Below are 27,164 nucleotides of genomic sequence, written 5' to 3'. Positions count from 1 at the left end.
AAATAAGAATAATAATTATTTTAACTAAGCCAATACCATTGCATCCTATTTGTTTAATGTCTGCAAAGTGCTTTGAACGCCTCCAGTGGAAGACACTAGATTAGTACAAAGTATTTTATGTTGTTAATTGCAGGAAGACACTGACCATCACTTGCTGGGTGTCACTCTGGTAACCAAAGAAAGTGGCTGTCAATAGGAAGTGAAAGGAATAAAAAGACAACGATATAAGGAACTGTTGCTAATAGTCTGTCTCAGCAACTCAACTATAGACATGTTTATTGATGCTGACAGATTTGTGTATGCATAGTTCTTTATTCAAAATACCCCTGCAGTTGTTTTTAAATGCATTGCAGGAAAGAGGAGGTTATTTACCTGTAACTGGAGGTTCTTTGAGATGCGTGGTCCCTATTTGTATTCCACTGTGGAATTACGCATGCACACCCTGTGCCTCCGGAGTTGGAGAATTTGAAAGTAGTGTCTATATACACCTCTACCCCGATATAACGCTGTCCTCGGGAGCCAAAAAAATCATACCATGTTATAGGTGAAACTGCGCTACATCAAACTTGCTTTGAGCTGCTGGAGTGCGCAGCCCCCCAGAGCACTACTTTACCATGTTATAGCCGAATTCGTGTTATATTGGGTCGCCTTATATCGGGGTAGAGGTGTATATGGAGATATACTTATCATAGAACTGGAAGGGACCCCGAAAGGTCATCGAGTCCAGCCCCCTACCTTCACTAGCAGGACCAAGTACTGATTTTGCCCCAGATCCCTAAGTGGCCCCCTCAAGGACTGAACTCACAACCCTGGGTTTAGCAGGCCAATGCTCAAACCACTGAGCTATCCCTTCCCCTGTTGGTCCACGCATGTGCCCTGGCTCGGCTCATGCCTACGACCAAGGTGATAAAGGGTGGGACGGACCAACCACCTCTGCAATTCCTTCTCCACTGCCAATCAGAGAATATCCAAAGCAGAAGGGAAGGCAGGCAGGTAGTAGAATCAGGCAAAGACCACATATCTTGAAGAAACTGCAGTTATAGATAAGTAACTTCTTCTTTGAGTGATGGTCTCTACTGTATTCTACTGTGGGTGATTGACAAACAGTACCTAAGTAGGAGGAGGGTGCAAGGATGAGGATGGTAGGGTTGAGCGGAGAACCACCCTCCCAAAGGAGGCATCAGCAGCTGAGTCTTATACCAGAATCAATTGGTTAGTGGGTGTGTGAAGATGGAGTAGCCCTGAGAAGGTGGAGGGAATGCACTGACTGTCACTAAGTGGACTCGCAAAGGGCCAGAGGGATAGACCCGATGTCTTCAAGGATAGCTGTAGTTTCTGGTAGAACTCCTCTTTGTTGTGCCCAGGATGAGAAGCGTTTTCCTTTAGCTAGGTAACATTTTCTAGTTGAGTCCTTTCTGCTATTAGAGAGGCTGCCTCATACAGCGGAGGAGCATGCACGTTCTAGGGATGCCGCCCATCCAAATACCACACCCCGAGGTAGAGCGGTCATGGACTTGGGGTGTTTGATGCTGCTGTTGCACTGGACCAAGAGCTCAGGAAATATTGGGAGGGTAATCAACGGCAAAGGTGACATGCACAGGAGGTTGGGGAACCAGAACTGTCTGGGCCACAAAGGGAAGATCAGGATGATTGTTGCCCTGTCCTGCCATATTTTGCATAGAACTTGTGGTAGTAGCAGCAGTGGAGGGAAGTTGAACTGGTCTGGCCAGGAAAGAAGGAGAGCGTTGCCCTGGGAGTGGTAATATACGGCTCCTCTGGAGCAATACGTTGTGCACTTCTTGTTGGCCTAGGAAGCGAAGAGCTCTCTGGTTGGGGTTCCCCACTGTGTGAAAATGTCACGCAGCACCGTGTTGTGAGCTTCCCACTTGTGGTCAGTCGTGAAGTGTCTGCAGAAGTATTCGAGCACATTCTGCGTCCCTGGAAGGTAGGCTGCAGATAGGGTGATCTGACTGCCGACAGTCTCTGGAACTGGTGTGACTGCCTCTGCACACAGGGAGGCAGACCTCACTCCCCCTTGCTTCTTGGTGTAGAAGACAGTTGTAGTTGTCTGACTGTATCAGGACATGGTGAGAGCAGATGAATGGAAGAAAAGATTCACATAACTTTCTTACTGCACATAATTCCAGTATATTGATATGCATTCTAGACTCTCGAGATGGCCACGTTCCTTGTGCCGTGCAGTTGCCCATATAAGCTCTCAACCTAGCAGGGACGTATCCTATTAAAATTATGAACTATTTGCAACTGGATTAATATGGTTTTGCAGAATGACATCAGACCTGAGGATGCTAAAGATTCTGACCCAACCCATGTGGGGTGAGAAGGAACTGAAGACGTGGTCGGTCCACCCCGCCCTTTATCACTTCAGTCAGAGGCATGAGGTGATCCAGGGCACATGCGCAGACCAATGGACACGACTTTCAAATTCTTTGACTCCGGGCGCATGTGTAAGCCCACAGTGGAATACAATAGGGACCATTACTTGAAGTAGTTCATTTTCTCTGCTGCTGTATGGGGTAGCTCTTCTTTTGGTCTGGTCTCCTTTCCTTTATGGTAGCTGGCAATTACTCTACCTGCACATCTGACATTGTGTGCCCCCCTGTGGTGGAGCACTGAAGCACAGTGTCGCTGCATTCACATTTTGGATGGATTTGTTTTAACTCATCCAAAACTTGATTATTTCTCCAGTCTACAGCTTGCCCTTCCCTTTATCATCCAAAAGCTTTTAATGTGAGGGATTGGCTTGTAATTCTGCAGCAGAGTAGTATATTTCAAGTGTCAGCTCAGACTAATCATAGACTGTATTGCTTGATTTCAGGGGAGTTCTGTTAACACTGTGTAAAGTTGATTTTAAATTGAGATTTTGCCTGACTCGACAGATGTGAGATGGGACGGGTGCTCTGTGGGTTAAAACAAGAGGACAGAGTCAGGAAATGCAAGTTCTGTTCCACTTCTGTCACCAACTCGCTGTGCAACTTGGAGCAAGTTACTATCTACTCTGTACCTCAATTTGTCCACCTGTAAAATTAGGATGCCTCAGGGAGGGTTGTAAGGCTTAATGCATCAGGGTTTGTGAAATGCTCGGAGGTCCTTTGAAGAAAGGAGCAATAGAAGTACACATTTTCTTTAACATCATGTTATACTTAATGGAAGTTTTTTTATTAAACAAATTAAAACCTCTAACAGCCCTGGACCTCTGAACAGCCCTCTAAGACTGCAGTAAATTGTGTTTCCTAGTACCTGCTACATGGCTGGACTGAGAATCTGGGGCCTGAGGCACACCAAGACATTGGGCCCCTATGGCTCCCCCTGTGCCATGGCCCCAGCCCTCAACTTGGAGTGGTGGTGGCAATGGGCCCCACTCTCCTTCCAAAGAGGCAAGGGAACAATGCCCACTTCTCCTCAGGCGTGCCATCAGAGGTCCTTCCCCCTTTGTGACCAGAAGAGGTGTTAGCAGCAGTCCCCGGAAGCCCCATCCCCCAGTACTTTTCCCCAACAACCAGGGTTTATCTGCTTAGCAGGTGAGTCTGGCCTGCTGCACTCATCTCCTCATGTCCCATGCAGATTGCTCTGCTTTAGCAGTCTTGAACTTAACACCTCCACTGAGATGCATGGAGTAGTTCACACCTCTCAGAGCTATTGTCTCAGGCTGTCTGCAGACTCAGATGTCACTGAGCTGGTTATATTTAGGTCCCTTTTTCAAGCTTTTCTTCACAACGATGAGGGCTAGAAACTTTACTTTAAATGAAAGCTGACATTCTGATGTAATCACATGACTCCAGGAACTAGGGCCCTAGGCACAGGCCTAATAGCGATTATGGCTTAATCCAATCTACTGCATCTCTTTTGGCACTGAAAATAAAAAGCTAATACCTTCCTGTGACAGGGTGTACCAGGCCCTTTGAGTACCCCTGCTGGAGGTCTTGCAGTCCTACCATACCCCACCTCAGAAAAGGAGCAGTAAAGGTGGGTCCTCCAGGCCTGCCTAGACAGGTCACAGGGAAGCAGCCAATCAGAGCACAGCAGGCTCAGTTAAAAGGCGCTGCTGGGCCTGAGCAGGAAGAACTTCAGCCCTGAGGTAAGGGCGAGGAGAAAGGGGCTACATGGGAAGCGGCCCAGGGAATAGCAGTCGTAATTATTAAAGAAAGCAGCATGTGGCTGCTATTTGTAGGGTCCCTGGGTTAGGACCCAGAGTAGTGGGTGGAGCTAGATCCTCCCCCTTCTCCCCCCCCCACTGGCCACTGGGGGAGTGGCCTAAACCCCAAGAAGGGGATTAGGCTTATTTAGAGCCCAAGTGAAGGGCAGGACTTAAAGAGTCTCCAGAGAGGAAGCCCCGGGGGGAGTGTGCTATACCAAGACAAACATGGACTTTAAGCAAGCCCAGAAGGGGCTGAGAACTGAGCCCAGAGACAGGGCTGCAGACATTACCAAGGGCACAGGGAAAGGCCCTGTTGACCCTTTTACCCCAGAAGGGGTTCCTGCATGTGTTTGGGATATGTATGACTTAGCTGGAAGGCTGCGCCACTGATGATCCATATGACGAGGGCAGCTGCCAACAGGGGGCGCCATGAGCAGAGAGAGAGCGCGAGCAGGTTTGCACTCACCTGACAGGAGGCGCTCAGGAGAGGTGAGTGCGCACCCTTACACTTCCCCTATACAGTCAGGCCTGAATTTACACGAGTATTTTTGGAGTTTCAGTTACGCACGGTCAATTAATTATAACCCTTTATTTTTGTACACGGTAGGGATTCACTTTTACACGGTGCAGTGCCGTCACCAAGATGCACAAATCAGTGGCATAGCCGGGACCCAACACTTGGGCGGGCCCCAACTTCAGGTTGGTGGGTGAGCAATGATGGGGGTGGGGGAGGGAAGGCAGGAAGGATGGGGCAGGAGGGATGGGGTGCCTCCCCTCACCCCCTCCAGCCAGCCTTGCCGGGGGCCACAGAAACTCCAGCCAGGGGCCTCCCAGCCCCAGGGGCTTGCCCCACCCAGCGCTCCTGCCAGGGAGCAGGACTGGGGCAGGGGGACTTGCCCCACTCCGCCTGCCCGGCGCTCCTGCTGGGGAGCGGGCCAGCCTCCGCGCCCCAACCCCACTCCCTGGCAGGAACACCAGGCAGAGTGGGGCAAGTCCCCGACCCCACTTTCTGGCAGGAGCACTGGGGGGGTGGGCGGAGTGGTGCAAGCCCCCGCGCTCCAACCCCTTGCCAGAGTGTCCATGGCCCCTCGCAGGGCCAGCTGGAGGCGGCCCTGATCCTTCCTGCTTCCCCTCCCCCGTCATTGCCCACTCACCTGAAGTCAGGGCCCACCCCACTGCTCCACACTCCCCGGACTTCCCAGATGAACACGCAGAGTTCTGACTTCAACAATATGATGATAACGCTGATACTGTATCAAGTTCATCCTCAACATCAGTAAAGGTTAGTACCTGTACTGTAGTAAGTTTAAATTTCATTAAAAAAATTTAATAAAACCTGTAGTACTGTATTGTGTAAATTCGGGAAGTCATTTTGTGAGCCTAGAACCTAAAACCTTATTTCCCATAGACCCATGGTATCTTTTTACATGATTTCTATTTGCATGGTGTTTTTTAAAGAACATAACCACAGTGTAAATCGAGGCCTGACTGTATTGCAGTCTAGGGGAGGAATCTAATATCTCCTATCATATATTATATAACATTAATGCAGGGTCTACTTTGACTATTTCTTATACCATGGGAATATGTAAAATGTGGAATAGAAGTTTTCTAAGAGCGTAAAACTTGCATCACTGTGGAAAAAATTTCAACTTGACAACTCTGGTTTTGTGATCTGTTAGTAATCATCTGTTGCTTTCATGGCTTATAACAGCAATCATAAGAGGAGGCTCTCAATCAGAACCATCTATTTTTAGAAGGCAAACCAAAAATAGATATCAGGCAAAGCTGCTGGAGGAATCCAACCTTCATCCAGTGAAGGGTAACTGTTACTGCTGCTCAAAGGGTATCAGTGAAGCACGCACACTTACAAGAGCTGGCTTCTGAAGAGAAGTCCCTGCTACAAATCTAAATTATAATCCATTTCTCTAGTAGTACATGGTAATGACGGTTTATAAATCCTCACTTGGTCTGAGTCACTTTGCTTTACTTTTATCATTTCAGAGTTCGTTTCAAAGCTATCCTTGAAGAGTTAAGGAAAGATTACACCACCGATAGTTTTCTTCCTGGATAAGAGTATTTCCATTTAAAAAGGGCTGGTGTGATATTTTTAGATCTGTTCAACAATAAGCAAGTGGACAGTACTATCTCTAGTGTCTGTTGTGCACACCTGACAGCTAAATTGGACTCTGAGTTACACCAGGATAGTTCCACTGGCTTCAAACCTAGTTACCCAGAATTAAGGGCTAAATTGCAGTTTTGCTACAAACCCTGAACAAGGATCAGTGTGAACAAGACTGTGTTTCAGCCAGTCACAATCTGGTTTCTAGTTCCCCACTTGCTCTGGAGAGGAGGGGGAAGTAGTCTGTGATAGCTCTATACCTAGCACAAATTACTTGACCAGGTGCATAGGCTCATTTGATCTTGTTCAGCCTTGGCTCTACGTACTCCTGCACCCACCTGTGTGGATTGGGGAGAAGCTGCCACAGGAGGCACTGCCAGAGGGAGAGCAGCCAAATGTTGAACTAACTAGGCAGGTCCCAATCTGGCCCTAAATGAAAGCAGAATTTGCCCTGATGATAGCCTGTGTTATTCCTATTATAGCCGTGTTCAGAGGCACCAAATTGGCACATGGCCCCATTGTGCTGGCTGCTGCATTTAGTTTTCCTACTTCCTGAACTCTTCAAACTTTATTTTCTATACATGCAAAACAAGTTCTGTTGACCCACGACAAGTGTTTGGGGAAAAGAGCACACAGCAAATCCCATCTATTTTCACAGGTTTCTGGTTGCGTTTATGGAGCAAGTGATCTGTTTGCCCAGATTGTGGTCTGTTAATATTAGATTCACGGGGAAGGCGAGAGGCTGCCAATTTATGGCAGTCATGTATTTTTAATTTATGGCAAAGACACTGAGAGCACAAGAGAAGTGCTCTCTTACTGTATTATAGAAGGAAATAAGTATACCCAAATCCACCTCCAAACTGGGATGAGCAGAATTGTTCAGAGCAGGTATGAATTATACATTGAAAAAGCCTAGTTGAATTATGATTTTCGATACAATTTTATTCTGAAGCATTTGTAAGAGTGGGATTGCTTACATGCCTGAGTAGCTGCTTTTTCCAGCTGGATATTTGTCCTTTATACAGAAGCCCGTTAAGCTTAGTTTCAATGTATTTAACAACTGGAAGAGACCAATGGCATTTATAATAATCACATTGGGTGAAACTTACCCACCACCACCACCAGTGACAACAGAAGACTCCCCAATGCAGTGGAAGAGCCATGGTGCTGCATAGCATATGAGTGGGTGGGATGGCCATGAATCAGGAACCCAGGAACACTTTTCTCCTCTATATGGGGTGTGGCTGACCTCTGCAGCTGCTGTGCATGGCTCACCACAAAAAGAACTGGGATGGGCTGCAGGGATGGGGGCTGCTCCCTGCATTCACCATTATGCAGCCCCAGTAGCCACACATCTCCACAAAGGCAAGGGTCATAGCTGCTATACCAGTCTATACGTTGTTAGAGTGGTTTGCAGAACTGCCCCTACCCTAACCCTCATGTTCAGAAGTGGATTCTATTCCCAACCCTCATGATAGTCCCCAGAACAAACCTTGTTTATTTGGACTGTGAATAGAATGAAAGATTGTTGCGGGAGGTAAATTTAAGCCTTCGGGTCAAGTCCAGCCACCTTCCTGACTACAGAGGAGGTCCCCCTGGCAGTGAAACTGGTGTGACTCTCCTGGGCAAGAAGGAGAAATGGATGCTGGGGTGGAGGCTTGCCCTCTCTGAATGGCATAGACCTCCACTCTGCCTGAGCTTCCTTCTCAGTGGGGGTGGAGGGAGCCAGACATTCTGTTCCTGCATGGATTTTCCAGTCCTTCCTCATGTGGGGAGACACAGAAGGGCCACCAAAGTCTACTTTGGTGTGAAGCAGCTTTCATAGAGCATCTACAGCACTGCTGTCAGAGCATGAGGGAGGATTACTTCTGCCCAGCCTGACTGGTGCTGGACTCGGGATTTGGTCCTTAATATACAATTTCATGTGAATGTCACTTATATGGCATGTATTTCCACCAGTGTTAATTATAGACAGTCACTAACAACAGAATCATAGAAATCCACAGTGACAGATTTTTTTTTTTAATGTTGTGTTGTAGCCTGCAACACAATGCAAGACCAAAGTGAAATCCATGAGGATCTGGCCCAGAGGAGCTATGGCCATATTCACCACTTGAGGATCGAGACTCCTGCAAATAGCTCTATATTATTTGAGAGCTGGAAATGATGGAGCAACTCTTAATGATACTGTTCAACCTAAAGTGGACAGCTAAGAGAGGAGGTCAGGTTAATGCTTCTATAGATGTTCTACATCATGGCTGGCTAACACCAAGCAAGTACTTCATGTGTGGGACTACTTCTAAGTGTCAAACCTATACTAAGACTCTCCAGTACTATGATGGTGGGGGACAATTTACACCAGCACAGAGTGAATTAGTCTGCAGCTTCCTAAAACAAGCTGTTAGCCTCAGTGGTTCACATGTTATGTTTGAGCCTGCAGCCTTTCTAACAACACTGGCATCAACCTGAGATAAGCTGGGGGAGGGGGGAGCATGCATAGGGTCAATGCAGGGTTGCCAACCCTCCAGGATTGTCCGGGAGTCTCCAGGAATCAAAGAGTAATCTTTAATTAAAGAAAGACTGTCATGTGATGAAACCTCTAGGAATACATCCAACCAAAATTGGCAACTCTAGGTTAATGATAGATAAATTCATTCAACGACCAAGCAAAGATTTTTTTTTCAAGAAAGGAAAAGCAATAGGATCCCACTGAGTTCTGAGACATCCCCCTGTAAGAACCTCACACTAGCAACCATTACTCCCTTGGACTTAAATTTAAATACTTGACATTCACTCAGTAGTTCAACAATATGGCAAAAATGCTACACTCTGAGAATAACGGGATGGTCAGAAATTTAACTTTCAGCTCAGTTTTCTCCTGGGAGATTGCGTGCACTGCAGACAACTCTGACAACTCCTTCTACTGTACCAGCACTCATTACAATTTGTAGTAGGGCCTGGAGGCAAGTAGCCTTTTCTAGAGGGAATGGGGAAAAAAAAGTGTGTTGGGGTAGTGTATTGTCTAATATTGGACACATCCTCTGTTTGGGTACTATATCCTACACATGCCGGACAATGGACTCAATGATCTAATAGACCTTCACAGGGAAAGGACCTATTACAAATAAAGACAAAAGTGATTGTTCCAACACTAAGTAATTTAAAAACAGTTCTTATAAGGTAAATGGACCTAAGTCTTTATACAGACTCCTTACGATTAATTCCTGTCATTGTTGCGCATCAGCAGATCTAGAATGGCACTAAAGTTGTAAGAGACCAGTGCCACCCAGTGTTTTATTTGTAATGAAAGACGTGCCGGGGAGCAAGCAATTTTTTTACATTCAGAACTGATGCAGCAAGCTCAGAGGTGCCAGGGCCCTGGCACCTCTGAAGCACTGATGTCACCTCATGCACATTTTAGAATACATCACTATGAAAAACTTTCACGAATTAAAGTGGATGTGTTTTCTGGAATTCTTCTGCACAATGTGCTGGGGGGTGTGGTTTCTCAAGAGTGTTCAGCATCAGCCTACTTTCAAGAGTTCATGGACTTCAGTGGAAGCAGAACTACCCTGTTTCCCCGAAAGTGAGACATCCCCCGAAAATAAGACCTACTTCCAGTTTTGCCTCTCGCTGTAATATAAGGCATCCCCCCGAAAATAAGACCTCCCCGATAATAAGGCCACCCCGGAATATAAGGCCCCGAAGCTCCAGGAAAAATAAGACCTCCCCTGAAAATAAGACCTAGCGCATCTTTGGGAGCAAAAATTAATATAAGACACTGTCTTATTTTCGGGGAAACAGGGTAGCTTAACATTGAGTACATCTGAAAATCCTACCCCGGGTCTCCACTATTCTGTTAGCAAACCTCTCACTGTTTATGCACAGTCTCTACCTCTGCGTTAAATTACTAATAAAGGCAGCCTGTGTCACCTCTGAGCTCCACCCAAGCATTCACTCCAGACATTGTATCCAAATTTCAATGAAAAGCAATACCCAAGAGGAACTAGCAAGATGCATACTTAACACTCAGCAACACTGATGATCACTCAGCATTCACTCTTATCTCTGGCCCTTGCTATGTCTAATTTAGATTGCAAGCTGCTTGAGGCAGGATTCTGTCTTTGTTTTGTCTATAAAGCACTATGTTCACCTATGATGCTGATAAATGTGCCTTTGCTCTGGAGGATAAATAGTGTTTTGTTATATGCAAACCACCAAGTGCTGGCTATTGCAAGAAGAATTACTGCATTTACTGCCACAGAATGATGCAGTATAGAACATTAAAGAAGAATTATTACTGTAGTAGCTACATGTGTCAAATGACAATCTTTCCATAACTCTTTTATAAGTGTTACTTTGGTATTCAAAAGCATTTTTCATAAACAGGTTATTCAATTCCAAACTAATATGAAATGGACTTTTCTTTTTACTGCTCTCCCATTCTTTCCAGTTTCTCAAGAAGATTATAAAAAGAAGCGGTGATGGTGGGTTTGGTTTTTTAAGTTAGAAAAAATAAGTCTTGAGGCTCTGTTCAAAAGCATGTATTCTAGGAATGGTAATATTCATATGTGTTGCTAACTCCTGTGATTTTTATTGCGAGTCTCATGAAACCTAGTGTTTTTCTTAAAGCCCCAGCAGCTGGGCCTGTGATTACATAAGAATCACAGCTTTAATTTAAAGGCGAAGGTGAGTTTCTAGCCCTTATGGGTGTGGAGAAAAACTTGAAAACATTAACCCAAAAGACTCAAATCAGAAGACAAATGAAAAGAACTTCAGAGTGGATTTTTTTCCCAAAAGTGTCATGGATTGGGGGAGGGGTGGAACTGACTCATGATTTTTGAATGTTTAGGATTGGAAATTAATATTTTGTCAAATTAAATTGACCGTCATTTTGTTAGTGTGCTCTTGATATAGGACCTGATGGAAAGGCCATAGAAGTCAATGGAAAGACTCCTGTTAACATCAAATAGTTTTGGGTTAGCCCCTAATATAGATACTAAGAAGACAAGTAATGTGATCTAAGGTATTTAACTATGGAAAGTAGACAAACTGAAAAAGATGTATTCAGGTCCAGATTAGGTTTAAGCTGGGGTTCAAAGTTGGCTCCAGAAAATGGGTCCCTTGTTATTTTAGAACCAAAGTAAGCAGAGATTCAGATCAGGAGAGTCAATTACAAACCTGCCTGAAATTCTCAAAGTTTGGTATAATCTCTATCAGAATTTCTAGACTTAATTAAATCACCCTTAACTCAAAGAGGAAAGAGGGATGAGATTGGCCCCTCTATTTGATATTTTCCTTTATCGAATGAGTGCAGATGTGACAAGTTAAAATCAATGCAGAAAAACAAAAAAACAAACAGGTGGAAATGTTGTATTGGCAGATCAATAATTACTGTTTGTTTTCAATATTGTCTTTTTAATTTATGAGAGGTGCACAGAGTATTAGATAGGTGTCACAAAAACCTACATGTCATAATAAAGAATGGAGTTCATATGGATGTTGGTCTCAAATTCAAGGACACCTAGTTACTATTAATCTAAAATGTGGATTTTTTACTTGACTGTATAGTCAGTGTGAAATAGTCTGTTTAGTAGTAGGGTTTCTCAATCAGCAGAGATTCCAGAAATATGTTTCAAACATTTCATCTGTATTCTTTAGTGTTAGAGATTTTACAGAAGGGCCTCTCACACTGGGTTAATTGGCTCTGAGGTCTTTACTAAGCTCTGCCACTGACTTTGTGACTTTGGTCAAATCACTCTGTAGCTTCCAAAAGCATCCATTACATTTTGGTACCCAATTTAAGGTACCCAGGGCCTGATTTTCAAAAGAAACTGTTACCTCTTAGCATAAACTGGGGGGTGGGAAATGCTTTAGGTGTCTCAAATTTACCACCCAAGTTGAATAGGCACTTTTGAAAATGTAGGCGTTAGTATCTCTGATCCTCAGTTTTCCCACATCTATATACTAGAGATAGTGATACTTCTCTACCTCACAAGGGTGCTGGGAAACTTGTTTAATTGATGTTTATGAATCATTTTGAAATGATTAAATGGAAAGCGCTGCACAAGAATTATTCTTCAAAAAGCATTTTTAAAAATCAACTTGTAGTTTTTAAGTGTTCCCTTTACTGTTACTGAGGAAATCTGGTTTTCATTAACAACTCTTCCCTATAATTCTCAGCCTGATAAAAGAATTAACAAAATTATGTTTGACATTAGTCTGTTGCCCTGTAGATACTGTAAGGCTTAAATTGCACACAGCATATTAGGCACATTTTCATTTTAATGTCATCTGCACACACCCATTTCCACAGGCTAGTTGCTGCTGGAGAGCTCCATACGTTCTGGCTAGGGACGTCATCCCCATGCACACACCAACCGCTCAAGGGAGCATGTCCTGGGCTCTACACAGACTGAGGTGCTGAAATACACATGGGGCAGTGGGCACCCAACAGTGGGCACGTAACTTCCCAGCTGCAACTAGCCTAACTAGAAAGGGAGAAGTGATAATTGCTATAATTTATTTTTTATCTACTAAAATAGTCAGTTTTTTCAAGTTTTACAGTAATTGAGATGCAAGCTGTTAACTGTTATGGGCCCAGTGTTCGATGGATTTGCACTTGCATGCTCCAGGGCTGCATTTGACCCAAGACGTCATTTCAGGGCCAACTAAGAGTAAATGGGCTGTAAGGGAGGAAAGCCATATCTCAACACACATACCTGTAACTAGCCAGAAAAGATGTGTTGCGTTATCAAGTCAGTACCATGGTGAAAAGAGAAAAGATGGCTGAACTGGATCATCAGATAATGGCTAGAGAGGTGGCCAGCAGGGATTACAGATATCACTACTATCTCTCAGTTTATTTATAGCAACAACAACAAATCTCATTCTGCAAATTATGTATGCAGCTTGTCAATGTAACCATGCCTTTCCGTCACCCTCATTCTCCCTCATGCATGCCCCCAGCTTCTTAGTTACTCACTTGTTTTTGTGCCTTGTCTTAATTTAGGCCCCAGTCTTGCAAACACTTACACACGTGCTTAACTTTTAGCACCTTAGTCATATTGACCTCAAGAAAGAAAAGGATTTCCAATATCAGGGCCTACATTAAGACAAGATATAAGTGCCTTTGACCTCAGTGCACCTAAGTATTAGCTAGTCCAATAGTGCTCAGATCCTGACTGAGGCTGCTGGGTGCTACTGGAATACAAATCCCCATCATTATCTAAACTGGGTAAACAAAGTGCTCAATACCTTCAACTTCTGTCGGTTTCAGTGGGAGCTGAAGAGGAGCTCAGAGCTTTACAGCCTTGGACTTACAACATGGTCCTTACTCAAAAGGGAGGGGCAGCCTGTGTTCTGGAAGGAGGCTGAGTCTCAGCAAGGAAACATGGAGGCAGTAACATTAACCTCTAGATCAGGGGTAGTCAACCTATGGTAGGGTTACCATCCGTCCGTATTTCCCCGGACATGTCCGGCTTTTGCATCTCTAAATAGCCGTCCGGGAGGAATTGGTAACAAGGTTAAAATGTCCGGGGTTTTTTCTCCCTCGCCTCCCTCCCTCGCTTCCATGCAGAGTGCAGCTACTGATTGGGCGGCTGGGCCGATTGACCCACTCCCATTGGCCTCCAGTAGCCAGAGCCCTCCCCCGCTCCCCCCTCCCTCTGTCTGCAGCCCTGTGTAACACACAAACCGACCCACCGGGCAGCGTGTTTTGCAAACACGTGGAGCCAGAATGGTAAGGGGAGTTGGGGGGGGCAGTCAGGGAGCGGGGGAGTGTTGGATGGGTCCCCGGCCTCCACCTGCCACCCCCCACCCCGCGCGTCCGACCCCCGTGAGCCCCCCCACCTGCTTGTACTGCCAGAGCCAGCAGCAACTGCTGTCTGCTGCCCCCGGGTCCTAGCGTCCCCCATCCACTAATGGGAAGACAGGCTGCCCTTACCCTGCCCTTCCACCCTAGCCCTGAGCCTCTCCAATGCCCCAAACCCCTCAACCCCAGCCCTCATCCCCCTGCACCCTAATCCTCTGCCCCAGCCCTGAGCCTCCTCCTGCATCATGAACCCCTCATCCTCAGACCCACAGCCCTCACCCCTGCATCCCCTCCTATCTCCAAACTCCCTCCCAAGCCCCCTCCCCCTTCCCACACACCCCCTCCTGCCCTCAAACTCCCTCCCAAAGCCTGCACCCCTCACCCCCTCCTGCACACCCACCCCCTGCCCCAGCCCAGAGCCTGCACCCAGCACCCAAACTCTATCCCAGAGCCTGCACCCCTCCTGCACCCTAATCCCCAGCCCAGGACCTGCACCCCAGACCTCCTCCCCCCACCCAACCCTCCTCCCAGAGCCTTAGGCAGGTGGGGGGGGGTTTCTGGGCACCACCAAAATGTCTACAACCCTGCCACCCATGCGAGTGGATAAGGGTCGGGGCAGTCAGGGGACAGGTAGGGTCCTAGGGGTGGGGGGTTCTCAGCAGGGGGCAGTCAGGGGACAAGAAGCGGGGGGGTTGGGGTTCTGAGGGGGGCAGTCAGGGGGTGGGAAGTGGGAGGGGGTGGATGGGGGCAGGGCGGGGGCGGGGCTAGGGCGGGGCTCCCCCCCCCCGCCCCGTGTCCTCTTTTTTGATTGTGGAAATATAGTAACCCTAACCTATGGCACTTGTGCCGAAGGCAGCACGCGAGCTGATTTTCAGTGGCACTCACACTGCCCGGGTCCTGGCCACCAGTCCGGGGGACTCTGCATTTTAATTTAATTTTAAATGAAGCTTCTTAAACATTTTAAAAACCTTATTTACTTTACATACAACACTAGTTTAGTTATATATTATAGACTTATAGAAAGAGACCTTCTAAAAATGTTAAAATGTATTACTGGCACGCGAAACCTTAAATTAGAGTGAATAAATGAAGACTCAGCACATCACTTCTAAAAGGTTGCCGACCGCTGCGCTAGATGAAATCCAGCCACCCTGAAAAACAGTGGTCCCCTAATAAGCACCACTGCAGCACACTATTACTTGTCCATTGTACACTGGCATATCCTCTCAAAGGGAGAGGTTGCTAGAAAGTGAGGGAAAATAAAGATGAGGGAGGAAATCTAGGCAACTTAAAAATGGGTGACATTGCTACAAATCCTGAGGGCCGGATATGAAACTCAGATGGTCAAAAATAATTCTCCTCAGCTTCATTGAATTCCTATACACAGCAACAGGGCTGGGTGGAGCAACAGACTGCGCCTCTGAGAGGAACTGGCTGTGGAATGCCTTATCTGGCATGGCATGGCCACTGGAGAGGCATAGTTATCACCCTCCTCCTGGCCTAGGAGCTAGAACAGCTGCAGAACTAAACAGGCTACTAGAGCTTCTACTGTCCAGCAGCTGTACTGGCTATTTTCTGCTGAACTAGGCCCTAAATATTTTCAGTCAGAGGAAAGCCTGATGGGTGGGTGGGTGCACGCATGCACCTACAGAGAAATGTCTGTCTGTGTATAGAAAGAAGTTTGTGTGTGTGAGATCCTGACCAGTCTTTTTGTTCTGTATATTCACAACCTCGGACCAACGTAACTTTTATCCTCTCATCTTTTTATGAAGATATCAGAATTAGTCTTTCAAACCATTTTACTTCAACCTAGGTCTGAGGGATTAAGTGATCTGTAGTAGTTTGTGGTGATTAAGAAACCTATTATTAGTTTCCAACTGGCTTCTTCACAGCACACTCAGTAACTTGGAAGCGTACTGAACCTTCCACTGAACAAAAGCCTCTCACAGGTGGATAAGTGTGGGAATAAGTAAAGAGACACTTGGGTTGACAAGAGAGGTCAGAATTTCAGGCCTACAGAGAGTGAGGACATCAGGAAAGGGAGGAGGGCCCAGTGGTTAGGGCACTAACAAGGGACCCCAGTTCAATTCCTTGATCTGCCACAGACTTCTTTGGGCAAGTCACCTAGTCTCTCTGTGCCCCAGTATCCCATCTGTATAATAGGTAAATACTAAGTCCCCATCTACAGGGGTGTTATATGGATAACTACTATGGTAAAGGGAGGGCCACGTACGTGACAAAGCTCTGAGAAGATAGGTGCTATAGGGCTGACACAGTATTTCATAGCGAACCAATTTGGAGGGGGAGGGAGAGGAAATCACCTGCATCACTAAGTCAGAATGTAAGGATCGATCCTCTGCTGGTGTAAATCAGCAAAGCTTCAATGGAGCTACTCTTATGTACAGCCACTGAGGATCGGGCTGTGAAGTATATTGTTAAATTAGCGGTCAGCAGCAGACATATTTAGGAAGCCGCCTGCTATCACACTGACGTAGAGGAGACACCCAGAAGCAATATTTTTATAGAAGGCTTTAAATATTTTTATTTTCTATTTTAAGAATATTGTTTTAGAAGCGTTTCTGTCCCCCTACCCCAGAGGTTCTTAACTTTTCCTTCTGAGCGCCCCCCCCGCCCCCCCATGCTCTAAAAATTCCACAGCCCACACATGCCACAACAACTATTTTTCAGTAGATTAAAAGCCAGGCCTGGTGTTAGGGCGTAGCAAGCAGAGCAGTTGCCAAGAGCCACACCACAAGGGGCCCTGCAAAGCTAAGTTGCTCAGGCTTCTGGGAACTGCAGCCAATGGGAGCTGCAGTGGCAGCGCTTGTGGGCACAGGTAGTGCATGGAGTCCCCTGCTCCCCCCAAGGGCCACAGGGACATGCCAGCCACTTCTGGGAGCGGCCTGGGGCCAGAGCAGGCAGACAGGGAGCCTGCCTTAGCCGTGCTGCACCACCGACCAGGAGCCGCCCGAGGTAAGCGCCTCACGGCCAGAGCCTGCACCCTGCACCCCCTCTTGCACCCCAACCCCCTGCCCCAGCCCAGAGCCCCATCCTGCACCCAAACACCCTCTCAGAGCCTGCACCCCTCATCCCCTCCCGCATCCCAACCCCAGGTTCAGCCCGGAGTCCCCACCCACACTCCGAACCACTCGGTCCCACACCCACACCCCCTCCCGCACCCCAACTCGCTGCCCCATCCCGGTGAAAGTGAGTGAGGGTGGGAGAAAGCGAGTGACAGAGGGAGGGGGAATGGAGTGAGCAGGGTGGGGCCTCAGGGAAGGGGCAGGGCAAGGGTGTTTGGGTTTGTGTGATTAAACACCCTACTTTGGCTTCAGCCCAGGAAGGGGGGGGCTTAGGCTTCGGCTTTCTGCCCTGGGCCCCAGTGAGTCTAATTTTGGCCCTGCTCTCTGCTTTATTTTGGTGGACCCCCTGAAACCTGCTCACAGCCCCACAAGGGGCCCCATGCCCCTGGTTGAGAACTGCTGCCCTACCCCATTTCTCTTGTTCCATTTGGCAAACACTGACCTCGTCACAGTGCCTCTACTGTTTTCAAGGAATTGAAATAAAAATGACTATTTTGGCTTAAAAACCTCCACTTTATACAGCAACTCATTGTAGCAAAGCATCTGTATCTTCATGCACCAGCATAATCCCAGATGACATCATAACTCTGGGAAGAAGGGCTTGCCAGATAACTGCTTCTGATGAGCCAGCAGACAGTATAAACACACCAGGCTGGGTTGACTGGGAGGGGAGCACAGAGGAGGAGAAGCCTCTACAAGGTTCCCCTCATGGAGTTCCTCTCTGATTTTTTCTGATGGAGGAAGGATCTGCTGCTCTTCCTACCACCCCACCCTTGAAAAAGTCACAGAAACCCATCCAAATGCCCTTGGGGAAGCCATAGGAGGCCAGGGCTACTACCCATGTAGAGATCCATGGTGATGCTGTAGGCCTGGCCACCAGCACCTCCTAGCACAGCTATCAGGTACTCACCCTAGTTATAACTGCCCCTGGGGATCCCTCTCCAACCCTTTAAAGGGGACTCCCAACCACACAGGGGACCCTGCAGAAAGGATCTCACACACCTAGGCTTTATGACCATTTCCTCACAATCTCCAGAGGAGCAGCGGGAGGACACATCCCTGTCCCCAGCCCACTTTCTCTTCTTCCCCTCCCTTGTGCGGATCCTGGACCTGGTGGGCACATTCCATGGAGGTGGAGGAACAAGAGCGTGGGGGGCAGTGATATAAAGGCAGCTGAGCTCTCATCACAAAGGGGAGATGGGGGGGGGGGATCTGCATGTGGATCTGGTAAGGGAGGGGAGCCAAACACAATTTCCTCTTTTCACCCATTGTTAGATACCTTACAAAGATACTGCAGACACTACTTTTTTTAAATGGGCTGGTACACTTAAAAAGCTAGGGCCAGATTCACTGACCCTAAGTCAAGTGAGTCACCGTGCTTGAGTAAAGGCTGCAGGATCTGGTCCATCAGATAATAACAGTTTTAAAGTTTAAATTTTGAGGACTAAAAATCTTAACAGAGTTTCTTTGACTTAATACTCCAAGGTCTGGACACCTAACACTAACCAGCTTTTCCTGAGATAAATCAGGAGTAACTGAGTTTATCTGACTGCTATGTATTAACTGGTGCATCCCACTAGTTACACAGGAGAACATAGGGTGCACAGCTTCTATACTGGTATGCTTGCAATACATAAACATACAGAATACTGCAAGACTGAGACAAAGCTGTATGTACACTTTTAACCCCCCAAAACAGTAACAAACTGAGACAGAGTGATTTCAGATGCCACCTAACACTAAGTTCTGTTTAAAACCAGTAGTCCTACATTTTCTGTACTGTACTTTAAATAGATTTTAGAATGTTAATAAATGTTTTATTAAATCAAATGCCCTATTTTCTTGAATGTATTTTTTAAATGTTTCATATATTAGAGTTTTGGCATTATAGGAGAGGCCTAATTCCAGTCTGACAACAAAACATTTACAGAACAGTTGAATGTTGGATAATAGGACTATGATAGAGGAAACATTAAATGACTCTCTTTTATTTGTGCACTACTCGCCTGTATTTACATCAATGACATCATAGTCACGAATAGGGCCCTACCAAATTCACGGTCCATTTTGGTCAATTTCACGGTCATAGGATTTTAAAAATAATAAATTTCATGATTTCAGATATTTAAATCTGAAATTTCACAGTGTAATTGTAGGGGCCCTGACCCAAAAAGGAGTTGTGGGGGGGGAGGGCCTGCAAAGTAATTGTAGGTGGGATTGCGGTACTGCTGCCCTTACTTTTGTGTTGCTGCTGGCAGCGGTGCTGCCTTCAGAGCTGGGCAGCCACAGAGTGGTGGCTGATGGCCGGGAGCCCAGCTCTGAAGGCAGAGCTGTCGCCAGCAGCAGCGCAGAAGTTAGGATGGCATGGCATGGCATTGCAATGCTTATTTCTGCACTGCTGCCTGCAGAGCTGGGCCCTAAGTCAGCAGCCGCCACTGTCCAGCCACCCAGCTCTGAAAGCAGCAGCACAGAAGTAAGGGTGGCACGGTATGATATTGCCACCCTTACTTCTGCACGGCTGCTGGTGAGGGGCTGGCTTCAGAGCTGGGCACCTGGCCAACAGCTGCTACTCTCCGGCTACCCAGCTCTGAAGGCAGGGAGAAGTAAGGGTGGCAATACCATCAAACCCCACCCCCCTAAAATAACCTTGCAACAACCCTGCAACTCCCTTTTGGGTCAGGACTGGTCTGTATAGTATAGGTTAAAACCACACAAAAGACCAGATTTCACAGTCTGTGAGGCATTTTTCATGGCCATGAATTTGGTAGGGCCCTAGTCATGAAACATGACTTTCTGGTTTAAAAACAAACAAACATCCTTCAGATATAGATATGACTTTTGCCTAGCTGGAAATGAGGCCAGTTCAAATACTTATTTCTGTTGCCTCTGTAGTAGGAATTTTGCAATTCATTTCATGCCCATTTAAAGCATATTATATATAACTGGGTGAATAAGAACATAAGAATGGCCATACTGGGTCAGACCAAAGGTCCATCCAGCCCAGTATTCTGCCTACCGACAGTGGCCAATGCCAGGTGCCCCAGAGGGAGTGAACCTAACAGGTAATGATCAAGTGATCTCTCTCCTGACATCCATCTTCACCCTCTGACAAACAGAGGCTAGGGACACCATTCCTTACCCATCCTGGCTAATAGCCATTAATGGACTTAACTAGATAAATTCATGGAGGTTCTCTTTTAAACCCTGTTATAGTCCTAGCCTTCACAACCTCCTCAGGCATTGAGTTCCACAGGTTGACTGTGCGCTGTGTGAAGAAGAACTTCCTTTTATTTGTTTTAAACCTGCTGCCCATTACTTTGCTTGTTTACTTTGAATGTTGTTTACTTTGCTTAAGATGGATGTCTGTCTGAAACATAGACTCTAGTTCAAACACTAGTTGTTGGGCTATATATAGAAATCACAGGATGAAGTCTATGGTCTGTATTATGCAGATCAGACTAGATTATCTTAATAGGGAAAAAAAAACCTTACATATATTTGAATGAAAAACACAGTCATGTCCCTTGCGGTTGGGAATTTTGGACCATTTAAAAAAGAAATTTAGCCTCAATCCTGCAGTATGCAGAGTGCCTCCTTGTGAGAGGCTCAAGACATTGCAATGTCAACCTTTATGAATTATTTTGTTTAGATAAGCCCCCCAAGCAGCTCCATGTCATTTAACTTGTGACAGTTTCTTCGTCTGCAGATTTGGAGAAAGTAGGTGTTTTTAATGTAAACTCAATAGTTATTGAAATCTTTTCTTGACATCTTAACAGACGCCACAAATATCAATACAATAATACCAGGGATGCCCTGCACTTCAAGCAGGTTTTGTTTGCTGTAAGCAGTTTTAAAAACTACAGATGGACAAATCTTTCACAATAAGATTTGTATTTGGAGGCTTGCTAGAACAAATTATTCAGTTTGTTTTGTTTGGGCACCAAATAAATGATTACAAATGGAGGTGGCGGAGAGTGATAACACTTAAAATGAGGCAGTCTTTTTTATAAATTGCAAAACTTTTAGTTATTTAAATTTTCCTAATTAAGCATGATCAAGAGAGACTGCAATAATCTGGGTTTCTGTCAGATGTGGTGTGCTTGAAAAGGAAGAGAAACAGATCTCACACTGCATAAAGCCATTCAGAATACTAATCAAAAGAGGGTTTCAAATCTAGACAGACTACAGAAGTCATTGCAATTGTTTGGACTCAGAATGATGATTTCAGGAATTCAAGTGACGTGTTGCAATGCTGTAACAAACCGAACCAGACAAAATGCCTTCCCATAATATTAGATGATGCCATTAGCCACCAATCAGAACCCTACAGTCATGTACTTCAGTCACCAATAAGGGACTAGACAGAGAACTCAAGAGGACCTGGCCATTTAAAACTAAAAATAAAGTCTATCACAGCTAACTGGAATAAGAGTTCGATTAATTATTTTTTTTAAACCCAACATCCCGTTTTTATCACTGGTTTTAAAAACATGGCAACACATGGAACTTGATGGAAGCAGGTGATTATTACAAATCAGTGTAGTGAGACAGTTCAACATAAACAAACACCCATGAATTAATCAATGTGTACACAACCATGAAAATAACTAAGCTTTGGAAAACACTTCAGGCTGGAATAATAAAAAACCTCCAGGTGTTGGATTAGCGTTTTGGCTGGATCTGAAAGTACTCACCTGTCCTGCAGTGTCATACAGCCCCAGCAGATACTGCTTCCCCCCAACTGTAACAGTGACTGTAAAAGAGGAAAAAATAAAGATGTCGCTAATAATGTTGCTAAGGGGCATACAAAGCAACCTTCTGACACAAAGGCAGAGGAGTGTTTTCAGTTATACAAGCAGACTCAACATTAAAAAAAAAAAAGAGGTCTAAAAAAAGCTAGTACAAGAACACATCTGCAATGCACTTGGAGATGCAGAAAGAATGGGTTTACTATTTATGTCGTTTCATGTCAAGCACCCAGAGCCAGTGGCAGTCCTGTTTAAAACCTTTCCAGGCACTTTTTAATTTTTTGGACTTGTTCAGACATTTCTATACACCGGCACCGCCCCCCAGCAGTTAAAGCATACTGGGCCAGGCTCCTTTGTATGTACTTTCATCTGGAGGATCCTTTCTAAGGGGAGATGGAAGTGGGCAGGCAGGCAGGACCGGCACAGAAGGGTTAAAACCAGACTTTGTGAAGAAGGTCAAGGCAGGAGGCTCAGTGTTGGAAAATGGCAAAGTTCCGCTAAAGTTCTTCTGTTGCAGAGGAGAAGCCTCTTACTCAGCACTTCTAAGGCTTGGTCTACACTAAACCCCCACATCGAACTAAGCCCCCACGTTTACTACCGATCCCGGGCGCCCCTCACCTGCATAGTGGTCAAACACGGTGGGCACATACTCCTCTGGAAACGCGTCGTTGGCGTAGCTCATCAGCAGGCAAGTTTTGCCCACGGCCCCGTCCCCCACCACCACGCATTTCAGCATGACCGTCCCGGTCCCACTGGCCATGGTTCGGGGCCAGTCGTCATTGTCAAGGGTTCAGCTGAGCTCCGAAGGGCGATTCCGCATCTTCGCCGCCCCCGGCTGCGGGTCGCTTAGCAGGCGCCGCAGCTCGCCGGAGATGGCATTTCTCCTCCGGGCAGTGCCAAATTTGGCTCGGAGGGATTTTCCTTCCTCTCGCCCCTGCCAGCTGAGCACGATGACACAATGGATCATAAGACTTGCAGCTCTGAGAAAACAGGAACTTTGAGCAGGAAAACCAGTACCAAGCACGGCACTTTTCTCCTCTAGCCCAGGCGGCCACCCAGGTGCGAGCTCGCCCCCAGGCTGCAGGGACAAACACCCCCGAGAGAGGGGCCAGGACAGAGCGCCCCAAAGCAAGTGTTCGGCCACTTTCCTTCCCGCCCCCTCCCCCAACTTGTCCCGGCTTCAGCCACCACTTCGGAAACCCTGCAATCTCAGACTAGCTTGATTCGGAGGGGAAAGGAGGAGCGAAGCCAAATTGCTAAAGAGCAACTCAGGGCTCCTCTCCAAAGAGCCAGCAGCTCTTAGAAACGTTCAGGGCTTTGCAAGTGCGCCCAGGGCTTCCTTCTGGAAAGGAAAAGAAAAAGGGGAATCCCTTCCTCCTATAAAACCATCGTCACATGCCCGCTGATTTGGGAGCTGATCGTCTCGTAGATGAGCTGTCTGTCTGAAAGAGGGAGTTTTAAACTAGATGGATTAGCTAGATGGATAGAGATGATGATGTACATACATATACATGCACCTATATTAAACAAGCACATTAAAATTTCATCTCTATAGAACATGAGATTGTAATGTCTCATTTTCTCTCTTTCCCGCCACACACACAGAGCAAAATCCTTCATCCTTTATCCAAAAGGGGTAGATTTTAAAAAATTACTTTCGAATTGAGAGAGCCTCCTTCCCAGTGAGTGTGATTTTGACAGATTAGAAATTAACACCAATTAATTTTCCTGTTGTGAAGAGTTGTTGGGATCTTTTCTCCCTTCCCTCCACAAAATGAGAACTTATCCTCTATGGATAAGAAGAAAACTTTTAAAAACAGAATGGTGTCAGGTTGAAATGGGGCTGACCTGCGAACGCCAGTATGAAAAGAATCAGTCAGAAAAGGACTGGTTTTTTCAGCACTGTATATATATTAGAGATGTCCTCGAACAGAAGCAAATCTGTTCTTGGGTCTGAATTTCATGACTGCGTCATGTGCATACATTCGGGATATGTGTATATGTCCGAGTCATGAAATTCAGTCCTAAATACAGATTTGCCTCTGTATGAACCCATCTCTAATATATATCCAGTGCTGAAGAAACCAGGCCTTTCATAGCTATTAAATTAAACCACAATAATCCATATATCCAAACAACCACACATGTTGGGTCTTCAAGCAACAAGCAATGCCATCCAAGCTAGGGGGTGCTGCTAACTTTGCCTCAAGTTTTAAACCATCATTGAGAAGTCTGGATGCAGTGCTGAGCTGCCAAGTACTTAATACTTAACAGGGCCCTGGGATTTATTGAGTTCCCAGGTAGTATCTTGTTGGCCAACACCCTCACATTAGCTTGGCAAGAACTAATGATAAAATATATTGTATAAGACAGGGGTCGGCAACCTTTGGCACGCGGCTCGCCAGGGTAAGCACCCTGGCAGGCCTGGCCGGTTTGTTTACCTGCTGCGTCCGCAGGTTGGGCGGATCGTGGCTCCCACTGGCCCTGGTTCGCCGCTCCTGGCCAATGGGGACGGCGGGAAGCCACGGCCAGCACATCCCTCGGCCCATGCCGCTTCCTGCAGCCCCCATTGGCCTGGAGCGGCGAACTGCGGGCAGTGGGAGCCACGATCCGCCCAACCTGCAGATGCAGCAGGTAAACAAACCGACCAGGCCCGGCAGGGTGCTTACCCTGGCGAGCCATGTGCCAAAGGTTGCCGACTCCTGGTATAAGAGATTATGGATGAAACCCTGGCTCCATTAAGGTCAATGACAAAACTCCCATTGTGTCAAGTATCAGAGGGGTAGCTGTGTTAGTCTGAATCTGTAAAAAGCAACAGAGGGTCCTGTGGCACCTTTAAGACAAACAGAAGTATTGGAGCATAAGCTTTCGTGGGTGAATGCTCACTTCATCACTTGCGTCTGATGAAGTGGGTATTCACCCACGAAAGCTTATGCTCCAATACTTCTGTTAGTCTTAAAGGTGCCACAAAACTCCCATTGGTGCTCAGAATTCATCCCCTACTCAATTTTTTAAACTGCAGATTCCTTAAATGCAGGAGACCACACTGATAGTGAATTCAGTGATAGTGAAACTCAGTTACCTTTTATTTAGGCTTGGCAGAATCAATTATTATTTTTTAATAATTTCAATGGATATCAATGTTTATTTTTAAGCATTTTTTCAATTTTTATCAAATTATATTTTCACAATTGTGCACAATTATAAGGTTTAATTTTTTTTCTTTTTTTATTAGTTTAAATTTTCACAGTTGAAGGAAATTATGTGGGGGTTAGACAATCATTATTTAATGACAGCAGATGTTGAGATTCAAAAAGTTAAAGCTTTATAACTATTAAACCACAAATTGTTAGTGTCACATGTCAAAGTATACACAGTAAATATCCTTCATCAAACTCTAAGAAGTACTCAAGTAGCATTTTTCTTACTTTGCCTATGTGTAAATTTCAATTATTATCGAAGGAAATATTTTTTCGCTGGTTTGTGTGTGTACAGTGAAATCAACATTTACTGACATTTACTGATAAGAAATATAATCTTTCTAAGTCTACTTTTTACTTTATTTATTTATTTTAAGACTTATTCCCAAATCCCTGAGCACCACACAATCATGATAAAACATACCACTTATTGCATCACAAAGCACAAAACTACCTGCTCTCCACCCCATCCTTATGTCAGCCCCATCCCACACTGCTAAAAGAGACTAGGATAGCAAATGGGCCTCACAGCACATTCTGAAGGAATTAAATCCAGGCTTTGGCAGACCCAGAAGTATGGAAGCATATTCTGGAGCAGTCTGTTACCATTCCCACCGTTTTTCAACCCGGGACTGTCATCTTGAATGTCTGAGCTGACAGAACCTGCCATGGTGTCACTCACGTAGGGAAAGATATGGTTCCTCAGGTAACTTGAACCCATATTGTTTAGGCCTTTGAAAGTCAAAGGCAACCCCTTAAACTTTACCCAGAATTCATTTGGTAACTACTGCAGATCTCAAAGCACAGGTACAATCTTCTCCTTCAGAGAAGTGTTGTATAATAAATGGGCAGCCACATTGCACACTAGCCAAAGTTCCAGGATGAATTCTGGAAGTCACTCCATGTGTCGTACATTGTAGTAAACTGACCTTGTAACTTTTAACTTTTGAGAAGCACCAAGCACTTCATAGTGATAGTTCCTAGATAGATTAGATTAGGTGTGACAATGACCTGGGTGATCATGGTGGGGTTCAAATCCAAGAGAAAAGCCCATAACTTTTTTATTGAGCTTGCCACAAAAAAAAAAAAGTGCACTTAGCAACAGCTGTTAGCTAGATATCCAGGAGGAGCTGGGCATTTCAACCAGACCTCAGGTTTTGAACCTGAGTAACAAATGACCTACATATATGCCATCAGCCTAGGGTGCTTTGTGTAATTGTCATAATTTCTGACAGTTGCTTCCCCTACTCTGTAAGCATTGCTTCAGCCTCATTCGGGTTACATATCAGCCTGCTTGCTCTCATCCATGCCCTAATCTCCGCTGCTAGACTCTGGGTAAATCACTCATATGTACCAACTGGGTTGGAGAAGATCATGGAGATACAGAACTGTGCGCCCTCTGTATATTGAAATCCCAAACCCCATGCCTCTTGCCAGCACTCCCACTGGCTCATAACCATGTTGAATAGGGCGGCTGATAGAATGGAGCCCTGTAGAGCCTCACATAAAAGAGCCCTGATTGCAAATGAACAATTGCCCAGTACTGCTAGCTCTAGCTCAAGCACTTCTAGCTCTAGTCACTCACCACCTATAAACCCTGTTTTCATGCAAGTGGTGATAATAGTGCAATAATGAGGGAAGAACAATAAAGAAAACATTACAGTTGGGAACTCTTTTAAATAGATTTTTTCCAGTATTTCCAAACATCAGACCCTCAGCTGATGTAAATCTGCATAGCTCCACTGAAAAATTCAACAAAATCTTAATCTGGTAAAACAATATTTTACCAGAAATCACATCTTTCTTCCAGACATATCAAAAATCCAAAGTTACATTAAATATATTTCCATTTTGCAGCAACACAGATCACAAGCTGTGAATGTTAAAATTATTACTCACCTATTGCAAATATGAATTTCAAAATCTTAATATTTAAGATATTAGCTCCACTGGCACAAATTCATGTTGGTTTTTCTTCTCTTCAACCATAGGCTACTAATGTAAAACAATTGTAAGCTTTAAAGTGTAAGGTAAGGCAT

The 27,164-nt window shown here is 45.6% G+C and overlaps 1 protein-coding gene across 2 annotated transcripts in view; it reads right to left on the bottom strand.

The window, feature by feature from the left end:
• RHOQ (ras homolog family member Q) overlaps window positions 1–23,098 on the bottom strand; it is a 33,136-nt gene extending 10,038 nt beyond the window's left edge. For both annotated transcript variants that reach the window (XM_024210694.1, XM_024210695.1), the window contains exons 1-2: window positions 22,544–23,098; window positions 21,872–21,930 (exon numbers count right to left, since the gene is read on the bottom strand). In XM_024210694.1, coding sequence (XP_024066462.1) covers window positions 21,872–21,930; window positions 22,544–22,685 — 201 coding nt within the window. In that variant the 5' untranslated portion in view covers window positions 22,686–23,098. The remainder of the gene's footprint in view (window positions 1–21,871; window positions 21,931–22,543) is intronic.
• Window positions 23,099–27,164: the final 4,066 nt, after the last annotated feature.

This window comes from Terrapene carolina, unplaced genomic scaffold, assembly GCF_002925995.2.
Source record: "Terrapene carolina triunguis isolate 2854851 unplaced genomic scaffold, T_m_triunguis-2.0 Scaffold120, whole genome shotgun sequence".
In the NCBI taxonomy this organism is placed as follows: Eukaryota; Metazoa; Chordata; order Testudines; family Emydidae; genus Terrapene; species Terrapene triunguis.
This window is presented reverse-complemented; position numbering and strand designations above follow the sequence as displayed.